The sequence below is a fragment of the Biomphalaria glabrata genome, chromosome 1 (assembly GCF_947242115.1).
Source record: "Biomphalaria glabrata chromosome 1, xgBioGlab47.1, whole genome shotgun sequence".
Taxonomy (NCBI): domain Eukaryota; kingdom Metazoa; phylum Mollusca; class Gastropoda; family Planorbidae; genus Biomphalaria; species Biomphalaria glabrata.
Window position 1 is genome coordinate 54,766,108 of NC_074711.1, and position 16,915 is coordinate 54,783,022.

Sequence of the window (16,915 nt, forward strand, 5' to 3'; positions counted from 1 at the left end):
TTCAACCTCTCTTCACCTCGGATATAGCAAATCTAGACACTGGAAATTTAGGCACCGGTAATTTCGGCACCGGACATTTAGGCACCCGGAAATTAGGGCACCCGAATTAGCTACTATTATATAAAAATAAAAAAATACTAATGTTAGTTTAATTGTCTGGTACCTAATTTTAGGGACAAGGAAAAACTGTTCAATGTTTCGAATTGCTCCAAGAATGGGAAGTGGGAGAAATAACATGTTTCAAAATTTGTTCCAGACGGACAAAGTTTTGTAAAATTTTACTATGATAAAATTTGTAATGATTCAAAATTACAAAGGGTATGTCTAGCTACATTTTTTTAATTAAAAAGATAAGTTTTCAAATCTGTACAGTTGAGCGCATCTAACCAGGTCCTTCCTCTGAGAAAACACACATTGGCTGCTTCTGTTTCTCTATAGAGTCTGTTCTCTTCTGTGTACAGTTTAAGGTTAATGCACATTATTATATAATCTACAAAACCCTTTCTTCCTGACCTCGGCTGTCGTAAACACTGTCACCAATGACTGAGTGCGGGACGTTGACTGAGTGCGGGACGTTGACTGAGCCAGACGGGATTATCGCCCGGGCCTTTTATTTCACACTAGTCACCTGGCAACTCTCACGTTAGTGGTCGACATTTCACAACACACACACATACACACACACACAAACACACAGAGACAGATCAGTTTTTTTTTTTCGCAAGCCTTTCAACAATACAATGGGTAAAAAAAAACGACAAGGCCCTACCTTCAATTTATACGCGTCATTTCATAATACGGGCAGCAGACAGTTGACCTGCCAACCAAAAGTCACAAAAAGAACACCTGCATATTAATTTGAACATGTCTTATCCCAGAAAACGGACGCGCTGACCAACAGAAAAATAAACGTACAGAAGCATGTTTGATTTTTATTTCTGAACTTTTCATTTTCAACTAAACTAAACATATTCTGTGAGGACCACCATGAACGACATATTCTGTGAGGACCACCATGAACTAGACATATTTTTTCGAGTTCAAACATGAACTAGTTAAATTCTGCGAGTAGGTCAAATGTGAAGAAGACAATCTGCGAGGTCAAACATGAAATAGACATATTTCTGCGAGTTCAGACATGAACTAGACATATATTATGAAGGACTAACATGAAATACACATATTCTGTTAGGACCACCATGAACTGCACATATTCTGTTAGGACCACCATGAACTGCACATATTCTGTTAGGACCACCATGAACTGCACATATTCTGTTAGGACCACCATGAACTGCACATATTCTGTTAGGACCACCATGAACTGCACATATTCTGTTAGGACCACCATGAACTGCACATATTCTGTTAGGACCACCATGAACTGCACATATTCTGGTAGGACCACCATGAACTGCACATATTCTGTTAGGACCACCATGAACTGCACATATTCTGGTAGGTCAAACATGAACGAGACATATACTGCAAGGTCAAAGATTAATTTGATATATTCTGCGAGGTCAAGCATAAACACAGCTTTAAAAATCAACGTGACAATGAAGTTCATAGAAACAATAACTATTCTGTTTAGTCAATACTACACAAACTCACTATTCAGTTTAGTCAATACTACACAAACTCACTATTCAGTTCAGATTATCTTGAAATTTACAAAAAAGATCTCTTTGAAACTCTATGTATTGTTTATGCTTAAGTACATTACATACGTGTAATGATTTTATTGCTGGGTCTATCTTAAAAAAATACATAATCAAGAACGCTTAACCCGTTTTAAGATAAACCCATTCAAATATATGAACAATACAAATCACTGGGCAAAATCATCACAAATCCGTGAAGAGAAAAAAAGGAAAAATATGAGAGATAAAATGAACAGGATTTACAGCAGCAGCCAATTCCCTTTCTTGCTCCCATAATGCAGCATCCCTTATCAAAGTGGTCGGGAGAGATTGTTGTTCTTGGCCTGTCCACAAACATGCACACAACACGCGCCATCGCGTCGTTCTTCTCCAAAGTTTTTAAAAGAAGTTGAGCCTCCCTAAGCTCACTCAAGGCCTCAAAACATAGAATTAGATAACATTAGATACAATTGTTTGAAAAAAACAACAACGTAGATAGCAGATCTCCTAATACTTCTCCCAGGGCTTTGTGACGCAAGACAACAACGTCATAGGCCTACATCCAGTGACTTTTGTGGATTTATAAGTTGTGCATTATATCTTCCATGCGGCCACGTAACAATAACGCATGTAACATTCCGAGGTGTTGGAGACAAGAAGAGAGCAGAATAAAACAGAAATAAAAGTCACATTACGTCGTCGTTTAAATACAGACCGCATTTTAAACTTGAAAAATAGAAACGTTTGATACCTTGACATAGTTCATCGAACAATACAACTGAACATATATAGAGCCTAACATAGTCAATATAATGGCTTGCATGCAATGACATCGTATTATAGCTACACATAAAGCTCAGTTCTCTTTACTGACTTCACTTTTATGTGGGGACATATGTCTGCATTATGATCTGTCAGATTAGCCTCTTTTTGTAGCTAGAGCTAAAAGTGCTCAATAACAACCTATTATTTATAAAGTAGGTAAATGAGAAACACCAATATGTTGGCCAGCGAGAATGAAATCTTAGACATTTTATTCGTTGCTTATTTCCAACTGGTCACATCTTTACTTTCACGATAAACTAAACGATGTCAAGGACGCCCACTTCCAACTTGCCAACTCAACACACGTTACAAATAGAAGCGCTTACAATTTGGGTTTTACGACGCTAGAAAGTGTCAACCCACAGATATGTGATTTCTACGAAACATAATTTGTCAACACTTGAGTCTGCACACCGGAGACACCAAATAGCTATTTGTCTCCCGCCATGTCTGAAATTCTCCACTACCAATACATAAGCAATCGTGTCATTTAATGAAACCAAGTGTATTTCAGTAGACCTACTGTTGCTACAACAACTGAATATACCTGTAGTGCTTGGAAACAAATCGATTTGCCTAGGATTTACATAATGTCAGTGTGAAGTATCTAATGACTTAACGAGTGTACACAGTACACACTTACGCAAACAGCATTGCGTACTCACCAGCATAGGTAAATGTTATAAGCTTAGTCCGTTCCAGTGGTGGCGCCCACCTCCCCCATATGGTATGCATGGCTGGAAATGTCATGCCCTGTAATATTAGCATCAATATTCTAATAAAATAATCTAATGACATTTGATAAATATAAGTTTAAATAAACTAAAACATATGCGATATAAAACCATAACGAATTAGAACATTCTAAGCCATTCTAAGGTTATGCATGTAACCATGTTACCAACTAACAGAACCAAAAACAAAACAAACAAAAACAGAAAACTATTAATTCAAACAGATCTAACTAAGAACTGAAGTTTAGGGTCTAATTTAGATTTATCTATTCGTCTCATTTCTTTACATAACAGCTCAACGCATTGGTAGTCATAGCAACACATTGAATGCTGTAAGCAGTGGTACCCAAACTGTGTTGGCAATGGCACCAGAAATATTTTCCTCACACCCGTCACGTGTAGCATCTCGGAAAAAAATCGTCCCAATGTATGAAACCGAGTCTTTTTGACTTCTATGGACAGAAGCATCGAGGAGCCCAATAGCAATACATTACAAGTCGGCCATAGTTTGGACATCACTGCTTCATACGATGGAATAAACTAATTGTTGCAGCTTATCTTGCTTGTGTTTGAAGTCTTGTAATCTGTTGTGCTAAGTAGGCTTCAAAGATAGCACAAACTTTTTACATTTAGATGGATAGATGAATATAAGTAAATGGAGGCTTGGCTAAATGGCAAAGCATTTAGCTTCCAAACCGTGGTGTACCAGGTTCAAATCCTGTTAAAGTCTGTATTTTTTTTTATCTTTAGGGCGCCTTTAAGTCCACCCAGCGCTGACCTTAGTTGGGAAAAGGTAACGGCTGTTGGTCGTTGTGCTGGCCACATGACACACTAGCGTCGACCTTTGTATCATCTGCCACATAGATCGCAAGATCTGATAGGGGAACTTAACTTTTTTCTACTACATGTATATGTATTAAATAACAACTTACCGTAGCCACACCGAGTACCACACGAACCACGATAAGAGCAATGTAGCTGAAGTTGGACATCAGTGGGGTCAGGACAGTCGCCACAGAGGACACCAGCATGGTGACAGCGTACACCCACTTGCCGCCGAACTTGGTGGCTATCCATCCTGCCGGCACTTGACCAATCAGATAGCCCCAAAAGAACGAACCAAGAATGGTCCCCTGGGTGGTTTTATCCCAATCAAGATAGCCGCCCTGTTACAGATGGAAGTTTGACATTTTTTAAGCTGTTATTCACATTCTAAAAGTTAATGGTATTGATTAGAGCAGGGCCGGACATAGGCCACTGCAACCTATGCGGTCGCAGTAGGCGTCGCAGTGGGCTCCGCACTTTCATAGGCACCGCTCTAATTCTAGGTGTAACTTATTAAATTAAAACATTATAACATATATAATAGCAAGTTTTCCGAGGCTTCCTGATTTTTCAGGGGCTCCTGGAAATCTCCTACAATTGCAAAATATACCAAAAAGTCATGAAAATCTCCTGAAATAAAAAATCTAACTCATAAAAATCTCCTGAATAACAAAAGTGTCATTTTGGGGTGCCAATTTTACGCTCGATAAAAAAAAAACGTCATTGTCAGCTTTCATTTGATATAAATTTATTGTAAAGACGAAAGTATTTTCTAATACAAAATCTTAAATTTGACGTGGGCCCTGCACAATCCGTTTCGCATAGGGCCCCGCAATTGCTAGGACCGGCCCTGGATCAGAAGCACTGAGAGTTGCAAGTAAATCAATGACTACACTCCAGAAATGTTCTATAACGCGAACATTGACTTGAGCCTGGTGTTATGGAATGTATGCCACGTGCGTGTTTATGATGCAACCTTGAGGAAAGAAGAGCGGATGTTTTTGGTTGTGTACGCTGAAGAGGTGGTCTGTCGTTATTCATACTAATAAAAACTGGTGTAAAAGTTGTAGAAGGCGTTTGACAGAAAAGATGTGTACTTTTAGTGAGTTCTATTTTGTTTACATTATCCTTGAACTAGTGTTTCTACTCACAAGTTTTATTCTGTTTTGTTTTGAAATCTGTTTAAGTTTATTTCAAGGTAGATACTAAGAGTTGAATACACCTACATCGGTTTAGATGTACTAGCAATTTTGAGCAACTAACCAACGCCTGAGTGTTAACATTTACAAGGCCACTGTTATTAAACGGATATTTGCAAAACTCTATAACTCTAATTAAAAGGCCCATCGTTCATTGACAGCACATTAACAGGAGGAAACATTAATCTGTTCGTATAAGAGCACTTCAGATAAATTGCTCAACTTATACCGAATTCAATGCTTACTTTACTAGCTTTTTTAAAAATTAGTATCAGGACTCACAGTATTGGAAATATTGAGCATACTTTTTATATACAATGGATTAATTTGTCCCATTTAAAAAAAAATCAATTAGCCGGATATGACCCGAGGCATGCGGGCCCTAATTTAGGAATTACTGATCTAGTGGGCTGGAATTAAAACATTTTTTTATTTCGCTGCGAAAATGAAAGTAGAGTGTGTAAATGGATTTACCAGTTCAGCTGATATATTGATACCAAATATGAACTACTGAGAAAACGGGTTTACCCGACTTGTGAAAAAGTTTCGTACTTTAATAGTGGTAAATTTTAAATTTATTTTCAGGGCGCTCAGTTTATGTGAGGGAATTAAGCAAGCACTTCAGTCTCCGCCATGATCTAAGGAACATTTATGCCAAGTTCTATCAAGATATGTCACACGGTTTTGATTTCTATGCGCGACATACATACATACATAGGCCTACTTTTACATTCTACTTTATAGTATAGATATAAATGACTGTGCCTGGTCGTGCGGTTTGCACGCTGGACTGTCGTTCAGATTTATCGATGGTCCCGGGTTCAAACGATGCCCGCTCCCATCCCCCGTCGTCCTGCGGGAGGTTAGGACTAGGAAGTAATTATCTTCAACTCTAAAGGAACATCCGAAACATGTAAAACATTTTAAAAACATTTTTAAACAGTGCTTGCATAGAAGAATTAAAAACAACCAAAGCTTAAGTTCTAGGCGTAACTTAATCCAATGAATGGCAGGGTCAAGTTACACGTCACCAGCATGAACACACGTGCACAAACACAAATTTGAAGGTCAGACCTCTTACCAAAGGGCTCTGATCACTCGTCTCGTTTCTGTAAGCGCCAGCACCGCATTCGGAGGACTGTTCAGTGTTGTTGGAGTCAGTCCTGCTCTGGTTCACCATGCAAACTATGGCCACACTCAGGTTCACACGGACTGCATACACGTTGATGAAGCCCAGAAAGCCAATGAAAGCAAGCCCAAGCCTTGACGAGAACCAGAATGGAACTGTCGGCAATAATGACACATTGTCAAGTATTATAACATAGTACAAAACGTAGGCCAAATATAAGTACACAAAGTCAGAACGATCCTATAAAAGTGAGCAACATGTGACAAAGTTTTGTTCTTCTTTTAAAGAAAGTTGTGTTGCTGCACATTTAGTGTCGATAATTATAGAGATAAACATTATACATAGGAGATACTCAAGCGAGCTAAAAATGAACTTACCTTATTAATTATAGACCTCTAATAGCTTATGAAACATTCGCATTAATACGTTTCTAGATATTTATAGAATCTTTTAAAAGGTGGCAAATTATAAAAAAGAGGCTAAATAGAAAATGAGAAGGTCTTTGGTTAAACGTTCCATTTCAGTACATTCACTTTGTATTTATTTTAATAAATGTCCTTAAATCTATATATTTATTACTGGCTACTGTGGCCATATGGTACTACCACAATCGTCACAATATTCCAATAGTAGTTTACTCTATGTAATTAGATAAGTATGATATGCATTTATGCTTGCAGCTTCTTCTTTAAAATGAAAGCTTTTAAATTGAAGATTTGTACCCTTAATGTTCATAGTAGAGTTAGGAGCCATAATACACTTTGATTTATAAGATCCAGTTTATGTGCTTGAAGCAATAAAATACATCAAGAGAGACAAAGAAGAGAATGGGATATTGAGCCAATAGGTGGCCAGATTAGGAAACAAAGAAAAACGTTAGAAAATGAAGAGAGGATGAGTGAGAAAAATTTTTAAATAAATAAATAAAATAAAACAGAGTCAAGAGATCCTTACTGCCATTAAAATAAGAAATCAACTTTTGTTCAAATTGTTCGATACATTTAAATCTAAATCTAGATCTTCACCTGGCCTCTATTCAGTCTAATTTAGATTGTTGTCAAGTGTATAATGAGGATATGTCTAAACTACGCGCTATAAAAGTTTGTTTTTTTCAACTTAAAAGTAAAACGAAGTTCGTATCATAATTCTTTTTTATAAACAACATTTGAATCAGTAGCCTATTTCATTCCATGAGTCAGTTAATAAATGGAAAATATATTTTATAATGATCCATTCAATCCATTGATACTTTTTCCATTGTGACGTTAGATGAACATTTTTTGTACCAATGCGCAAATCTATGAATGAAGCTTGAGTTTTTAATGAAGAAGTCAGTGACCTTTTTAAAACAAACTTACCTCCCCCGTAGTTTTTCTTTTAAAAGTGGTGTAATTTTTTTTAAAATCTGCTTGCTTAGAACATTTCAAAAATTAAATGGTTCACATTCAGAAAACAAAAAAAAATAGCGGTTGCATCAGAACTTTGAATGATCTAGAATATCATAATGTTCGATTTTCATTTTCTTTTCTAGTTTCTGAGATCTTACCGGGATGGACGGACAGACAGACCACACAAAACTAATAGCGTCTATTCCCCTTTCGGGGACCGCTAAAAATAGCATTCTCTATAGCACTCCGGAAACCTTAATTTATGAGAGGGGGGGATAGCCTGTGCTGTCAAATAATGGAATCCTTCTGACCTGAAAACCTAGCTTTAACCTCAGAAAGCATGATTTATAGTAAATAGAAAGAACCTCCAGGCAACTAGATCTGCATGTGACGCAAACATTACAATGGTCTGCTTAATATCCTATATAACTAGCGCTGTGGGGTGGGGGTTGACTTATATAAATGAGCTTCCGTGTTATTTTAAAAGAAGGGGAAAAATGTGTGGGTCATAATGGGTTACATTATGCTAACAAACTTGTGACATTGTCACAGACAAGTGTCACATTTTGTCATCTTCAATTAGAGAAACACAGTCATATTTGTTAAACATTTAAAAACCTGAAGAAAAATAACACGAAGAAATATTTACGCTTAAAAAAGTCTGAAATTTATTAACTTTTTGAAAGCCCTCAAGGGATTCTGTATGAAAAAGTATACCTCTTTATTTACATTTTCTTTAATTGTACTAACAATATGTTTGTACGTTTTTTTCTTGCATGTAATTATAGAGAACATAGAATAGAACATAGTCTTGAATTTTATGTATGTCAAAGGTCAAGGAACGCTTTGAGTTTAATTTAGGAAACTAATTATTTTTTTGTGGTGAATGGGATGTTCCATATTGTTTTATATCATCAATAGCAGAATAAAAAGTGTTACTACAATGTCACGAAATAAATATTAAAATCGATCATGAAGCAATAATACATTATGCTGTTTAAAAGGAGTATTACATCATATTACATGTAACTGAAAGCAACCAATGGTTACTGACAATCACTTATAATTTAAATTTGCATAACTACTTGAACATCCGTAATATATGGTGTCGTCCTGCCATCGTACGCCCATGATGGGGCGCAGACATCTTCGGTAAAAGTGTTCAATAATACGCAGTTACTTTCTGCATAAGACCCATGTCTCATATCTCTATAGTAGAAATCAGAGATCTATTGCTTGGTAAACACTGATTTTTGTAAGCAGCTGGTGCGCATTATTTCGCCACACTTTCCATTGGAGGCATCTCAAAGCGCAACTTCCCTTAGCAACTTCCCTCTTGAATGTGATGCGTCCTTGAATACAGTGCTTTCCAGACATGTAAAGTGGTCTACCTCGTTGAGGGTGTCCGACCCATCCTCTAATCATTAAGGCCTAATGGTACTAACGAACGCCAAAGACAATCCTTTTTTGATGAGCTGAAAGGTGGTCGATGTTACAGAGGTGCCACCGAAAACGCTTTCAAAACCAGCTTAGGCGTCAGCTTTAACTGACATAGAAGAGAGCACCTAGCAGCAAGCGGCTTCCGAAGGAAACATCTGGAGATTTATTACTAAGGCCGCGGGATATACATTTGAGACCAAAAGGGCATCTACTGCCAAGGACAGACGTACACACATGCGACATGAGGAGACATTTGTCTTCAAGACGCAACGACCAGAACATTTGTAGTCTTGACCAGGTTGGTTCAATAAGTAGAACAGATAGACGTGAGTACTCACCATTGTCTGAGTTAGCAGACTTGACCTTGACATCATCTTTCAGGTCAAAGCTTTCTTTAGCCATGGACTAGAAGAGGAGAGGGAAAATAAAAAAAAAAGAAATAAATTTTAAACCCAAGTTTGACATGATCGGAACAGAGTTAGGACAACGTTTCGGAAATGTTCTACAGACAGAGTAGTGTACAATGGTTGATAACTAGTTTCTAAATCACATATTCCATGAAGATATATGAATGTTACAAAGTAGACTACATACGCTGTACTCTGGCGCGGTGGCTGAGTGGCCCTATGGATCGCAAGGTCTTAAAAGGGAACTTTACTGTAAACATACACATACAATGTATGAAAGAAACAATTTATTTGCACAATTTAGATGAGAGAACTTTGACAGCTTCACGTGTTTGTTCCACTTTTAGTTTTACAATACACCTGGTTCAGACAGTTTGGACCGAAGCAGTACATTCACTTGCAGTACATTCACTTGCAGTACATTCACTTGCAGTACATTCACTTGCAGTACATTCACTTGCAGTCGTTTTTGCGCCTCCATTTTTGCGAACTGGTCGTTTGATGCTGGCGTTTAGGGCGCTAAGTGTTTTCCTTTCTGTTATTATAATTTCATTATGTCTTATAAAAAGAATGAAACATATCCATGATTTGTATGTGTGTGTGTGTGTTCGAACATATTTTTTTTATGTGGAAGAACAATAGTTATTGTGTCCCTTACATTTAGGATTAAAGTTTGTTGTGTTATATGTATTCATGAAATAGGCAAATCGTTCATTAAAAGTGTATGTTGTTGTTGTTGGTGTTTTTTTTTTGTTGTTGTTGTTTTTTTGTGGGGAGGCGAAATGTATATCATATATACAATAGAGGGAAAAATATATAAAAAGTTTTGTGCGGTTTTTTTATTATCGTATAACTTCTATCGCCAGAACGGCTCACTGGTGCTGTTACTTCTCTCTCTGAGAATGTTAAACGAATAACATTTACGTACTTTTTTATATCAGAAAAAGAAATTGATTCTGAGAAAATTGTAGGAAATCCGTACATTTTGGGATTCCTACTATCTATCTATTTATCTATTTCGTTAGCCACTGAGCTTCTATAGAAATAGAAGGTTTTATACTCTGAGAAAGTCTATAGTTTAAAATTTAAATATTGAAAACTCTTTACTTAAGACTTATCTCCCTTTTGTTTGGTACATTAGCATGTAAAAGAAAATTAATACGATCCGAAAAAGGGAAGAGGGAGAAATAAAGTGTACAAGATTCCACTCAGACAGACAGACAGACAGACAGACAAAGTTGATACAAGGTTTGTAAAAAAAATAATAATAAACTAGTAGCGATATTCTGTTTTAGAGCGTCACCCGATGCGGCAAACATTGTGGCAATCATCACCACAATGCTGACGACACGTCATAAGTGATAATTATGCTGCAACATTTGGGAGATGACAGTTAAGCCCAGACTGAAGATAGTTTTGTAACAGCATCCTGCTGGTCAGCGTGAGTACAGTACTGAGGTCAAGCCTAATGAATAGATAGGAATACATTACAATAAGTTGTAGGTTCAACGTCAGGCCTAGAACTAACAGCTGCTTCACCATTTTCTAATAATAAGTAATTAAATATATAACATAGGAGGGTAGGTAGTGGGCGAACTTATGAAGTAATAACAAGAACATGATAATGAACACAAACTCGTAGGCGGGCCTAGTGGTCAGGGATAATCTTTACGTGACACAACAATGTCAGCCACGCCCAACAGGTAATAGAGGCTTTACCACCTACTGCATGATAAATCTTTTTAAGTTTGTTTTCTCCCATATGTGAAAACTTTATGCTTTACCAAAGGCGAATCCAGAACTTAGAAACGGGGGCGATTTTGTTTCATCCTAAATATAGATAGGATAGACGAACTTTAATTACTAATCCAATACATAAAACAGAAAGAAGGGCGTATGAATGTATGTATGTCCCGCATAGAAATCAAAACCGTTTGACCAATCTTGATAAAACTTGGCATAAATGTTCCTTAGATCAGTGGCGTAGCAAGGTACCCGTGGGCCCGGGTTCAAGAACATCTTAGTGGGCCCATGTTCAAGAACATCTTGGTGGGCCCCCCTCCAGCCAATAAGACAAATTTAGTGTGTGACAAAAATGAGTAATGCAAAGACATTCCAATGTAAAGATCGTACCTTTTTTAAAAAAATAAGTTATTCGAATGGATGGTTTTAAGGTCATACGATGTGAATGTGTGGGCATTGCATCGTATTGGTTTCAAAATCAACCACCGGAAGAAAACAAAGGAACAAACTTCGAATGGATGGTTTTGAGGTCATACGATGAGAATGTATGGGTATTGGCATCGTATTGGTTTCAAAATCAACCACTGCAAGAAAACAAAGAAACCAACAAACTTCGAATGGATGGTTTTGAGGTCATACGATGAGAATGTATGGGCATTGGCATCGTATTGGTTTCAAAATCAACCACCGCCGGAATCCGCTATCGGAATAATTTAAATAGGCACTCGCTGAACCTTTAAGAAAACATTTAACATCTATATTTCATTTAGTATGGGGATCCAACCCAGGACTTGTGTGACAGGCTCGAGCTAAATGGGAGATGGCATAAACGCGGCTTGGTGTTGGACAGAATTGATGTTGGAAATCAAGTACCAGTGCTTCTTGTGACTGAATTACAGACAGATTTATAAGCGCACATTATTAAAAGCACGGGGTAAAACGATACTATTATTCAATATCTATTCGTTTTAAGACTCAGTAGGAAGTAATATGTAAGCATGTAGTTTAAATATTGAACTATCAGTGTTTCGTTATATTTCAATTTAGGTGATGAGAGAATGTAGATGTATACGACGTAACCACTGCCTGCTACACAAGTAAATATCACACCATTACTGCGATGACTATAGGACGTAACCACAACCTGCTACACAAGTAAATATCACTCCAGTATTGAGAGGACTATAGGACGTAACCACTGCCTGCTACACAAGTAAATATCACACTAGTACTCCAGGTTTAAGAACATCTTGATGGGCTCCTCTCCAGCCAATAAGACAAATTTAGTGTGTGATAAAAAATGAGTAAACTAAATGTAAAGACATTCCAATGTAAAGATCGTACCTTTTTCTTTAAAAAATTAATTATGTCATGACGTTTGATTCAGTTAGGACTGCATATAAGTAATAGTGTCTTAAAAGTCAATGTTTTTACAACTTCTTAACAGAGTTTGGCCTTGAGGAATGGGCCCAAGCGTAATGAGCTCCTTCGCGCCATGGATGCCACGCCACTGCCTTAGATCATGTCAGAGACCGTAATGTATAATCAATGTCTCTACCACTACAGGAGGGCCCCAAAAATAGACAAAAATACCTAATTGTATCTCTATTAAAAAACAAATTTTTTTTTACAAATCGGGTAAACCCGTTTTCACAGTATTTTATATTTGATATAAATATGTCGTCTGAACGGGTAACCAATTTTCACACTCTACTTTTACTTTCGTGGCGAAAAAAAAAACAACAAAAAATTGAAGGGAATATTCTCCATGTTTAACGTAGATCTAAATTCAAACCAGTAGATCAATAATAATAATTATACTGCAACATTTGGGAGATGACATAACCCCGGACTGAGGATAGGTTTGTAACAGTATCCTGCTGTTCAGCGTGAGTACAGTACTGAGGTCAAGCCTAATGAATAGATAGGAATACATTACAATAAGTTGTACATTTAATGTGACGTCTACAACTAGCAGCTGCTTCACAATTTTCTAGTTATAAGTAATTAAACATATAACATAATATGCGTAAGTATGAAATCTCTTTTCATACAATTCCTCTCATCTTCTTGCAAATTCATGGGTAAAACCTGCCTAGGTGGACACGGATCTCAAAATGGGCTCAAACAATTTTCATAGAAATTTGACAGTTTATGTACATATTTGGGAAAAAATTATTAGGTGGCTGCCCACAAAATGAAAACTCTGGTTTGACTGTTATAATTTTTCAGAATTATTAGAGGCTTTCGAAAAAAAGAGAAAAAACGCTATTAGTTGTATGTGTCTGTCCGTCTGTCACGTTTAGATCATAAAAACTAGAAAAGAAATTGAAAATATGATGATATGGTATTTTATATCTTGCAAATTTCTGGCCCATAGGCTACATTTTTGTTTTCTGAAAGCGAACCGTTTAGTTTCTAAAAATAAATATGCACGCAGTTTTTTCATAAAAATGCACCACTTTTAATTAAAAAAAACAAAACAACAGATCTTCATAATAGGCAACTTATCAAAGCGTGGAACACATAACTTTCAGCAGAAATATTTGTGAGTATTACAAAACTTCCCATCAACTCACTTTGTCTGTCTGGTACAAAGTTTGTATTCGTTACTTATTCCACTTTCCATTCTCGTATTAAGTTGAAACGTTTTTTTCAATTATTCATTGTCGATGCAAACACACGAAGCAAGAACAAATAACCAATGGACTTTGTTGCGCTTATGCGTTTCGTTTCTTTTGTTTAAAACAAGAATTATAAATTGGGCCGGAAGTACCTTTTTCCTTATATATCTTTTGCATTTTTCAGTTCTCTTTTTAAATTAAACTGATATTATTATGCTATCATTTTAAGTGTGCCTGATAGAGAAAAAATTCTGCACAAAAATACGGGTAGTTGGGATAAAGCCCGATAGAGGTTATAGAAAGAAAAGACCCATTGCGACTTGACGGATTTTGAAAGTTTGTCTGCTGTGCTGCAGGAGATGCCAAAACAAATAACAAATATGTAGATTCTAAAATTCTAGAACAATAGTTCTATTCCACTTAATTTATTAACATAAATCTACTAATCTCATTTATAATATGTAGCTCTATATCTACTATATTACCAACGCATTCATGCAAATTTTAATATAAAGATTTAATTATACTAATAAAGAGATCATAAAAATTATATATGTGTCAGACGCGAATAGCCCAATTTTCAGTAAAAGAAATTACAATAGTCATTTCTCTATAAAAGAAGTTACGAAGGCTATATAAAATACAACCACAGACCTATATATACTACAATAAATATAGGTTTTTGATTGCTAGTTACGATTTATTTAGGTAGGTGCCGTTTTACTATAACATACCAAGTATTAGAGTTTAGAAAAACCCAGGTTTGTTTCTTGTGCAACGCTATTAGCTAACACCGCATATCATCTCTCTATTAGTATATTTAGATCTATAATCTAATTCTAGTCTAGATCTATATATAAAAATCGAATAGATCTAGCAATAGTATAGATTCTATCTTGAGACTAGATTGCCGAGTCTAGCCTATGCTATGCCTATAGTTTTTATTAGAAAAATGTCTAGATATTAATAAAGACTAAAGTTTTTTAATTATTAGATTATTAGATATAGACTTGGACATAGATTTAATAATACTGTAATACGTTTACTATACTCTATACTTAATCTACTAGACTAGAGATCTATCTATAGATCTATCTATAATCTAGTCAATCTAGATCTATACAATATTCATTATAATACTTCTACTTATAATGACTTATTTAATAAGTTAGTACTTAGACTTAGATCTATTATAGTTTATTAATAGATTTACTTTTCAATGCCTAGGCCTAATAATTAAAATTGAGAATGATGTCTATATTGACTGATTATTTAATTTTTTTTTAATAGTAATAGGCCTACTAGATCTAGGTCTGGAGTCTGGACTCTACTTAAATCTAGTCTAAAATAATGATTGTCTAAGACTTTAGATCAGTGATTCCCAAAGTGGTCTATATAGACCCCCCAGGGGTCTACGAAGACTTCCAGGGGGTCTACGGAAGTGAAAAAATAAATTGGGGGTCTATGAGAGGTCCACGGGGGTCTATGATAATAGATTTCATTTAAAGCAGATCATTTTAATTTTACAGTCATTTAATGTAATTATTTTATACACTAATATATGATTTTTACCTTGCTAAATCATTTAAATATATATCCTGCTAATCAAACCAAAGAATTGTCTCAATACTTATTTAAAAAGCTTAATTTTGTCTACATGTAACAAATGTTTAACAAAAAGAAATGTACACTGTCCAGCGTTGATTATATAAAACTGGGATTCATTCCCTCCTTATCAAACAAGCGGTTGCCTAAGTGACCTTTTTTTTATAATGATACGAAACCAATTACGCTAGAGGATCATCTGAGACAATGTCACCCTGACAAAATAGATAAAGATTTGAAAATTTTCTAACACTCGAAGATAAAGTTCTGAATAGACCCACACAATCTCACTTCAACATCATATAGAGAAGATGTTGGTTTGTGAACGTCTTACAATATCTCTTTACTTATAGCAAAATACGGAAAACACTATAGGTAAAACATGGATTTTACCAGCCGTTGTAGTTGTGAAAAATGTTTTACACACACCTACATCTGATATTATTAAAAGAATTTCTTTAAACAAAAATACAGTTCAAGGGCACATCGGTGGCATGAGTTATCAAATTAAAAGCTTCTTATGTGATTCTTTGAAAAGGAAATATATACAGTTTGGGATCAGTTTGGGACCAGTGGCGTCACAGGCTCTGATAGGGTGTAGCGCTGTGTGCTGTAAACTGCCCAGGGGTCGCAAGCTCCTTATTTTTCCTCAGGGTTGACCCACGACAGCTTTCCCAGTGTGTTTGATGATTCCAGTAGTATACATCAATTCTTAATTTAATTGGTTAAATTTGAATTTTATCAATAAAAATTAGTTACTATTTAATACTTTATATGTATTTTTAAATTGCATTTTCACTCTTCATTTCACTAAAATTAGAAATTAATTTTAAAATAAATTGCAAAAGTCTACGAGACAAAAAAGTTTGGGAACCACTGCTTTTGATGATTGAGAAGTTCACATATAGCTTAGGTGTTGTTAATAATACGGCATGTCGGCTGAAAGTATATTGTGTGTTTGTAAAATGTTTTACATGTTTCGGATGTTCCTTCAGAATTGAAGATAATTTACATCCTAGTCCAAACCTCCCTCAGGACGACGGGGGATGGGAGCGGGCAGGGTTTGAACCCGGGACCATCGATAATTCTAAACGACAGTCCAGCGTGCAAACCGCACGACCAGGCAGCCATATAAAGTGCTTTTTTTTTTTTGTAAAAATAAAAAATAGGTGCCGGTACTCAGTGATAGATTGCCTAACTTTCAACTAATAATAAATTAACAATTAACGTTGAATTACAAGAAAAGTAATCATTTTTCCCGACATTGAAAAAAGGTGCCGGTACCCCGTACCGGCGCGTACCGTCACAAAAATGTATGTATATCTCAATCTTCTTTCATTTATTTTTTTTTTT

The 16,915-nt window shown here is 35.9% G+C and overlaps 1 protein-coding gene across 4 annotated transcripts in view; it reads right to left on the bottom strand.

The window, feature by feature from the left end:
* The window catches only part of LOC106079410 (sialin-like), a 76,975-nt gene that overhangs the window by 11,176 nt on the left and 48,884 nt on the right, over nucleotides 1–16,915 (bottom strand). For all 4 annotated transcript variants that reach the window (XM_056044391.1, XM_056044401.1, XM_056044417.1 and 1 more), the window contains 4 exons: nucleotides 9,522–9,588; nucleotides 6,308–6,510; nucleotides 4,135–4,368; nucleotides 3,134–3,221 (listed from right to left, as the gene is read on the bottom strand). In XM_056044391.1, the coding sequence (XP_055900366.1) occupies nucleotides 3,134–3,221; nucleotides 4,135–4,368; nucleotides 6,308–6,510; nucleotides 9,522–9,588 (592 nt within the window). The remainder of the gene's footprint in view (nucleotides 1–3,133; nucleotides 3,222–4,134; nucleotides 4,369–6,307; nucleotides 6,511–9,521; nucleotides 9,589–16,915) is intronic.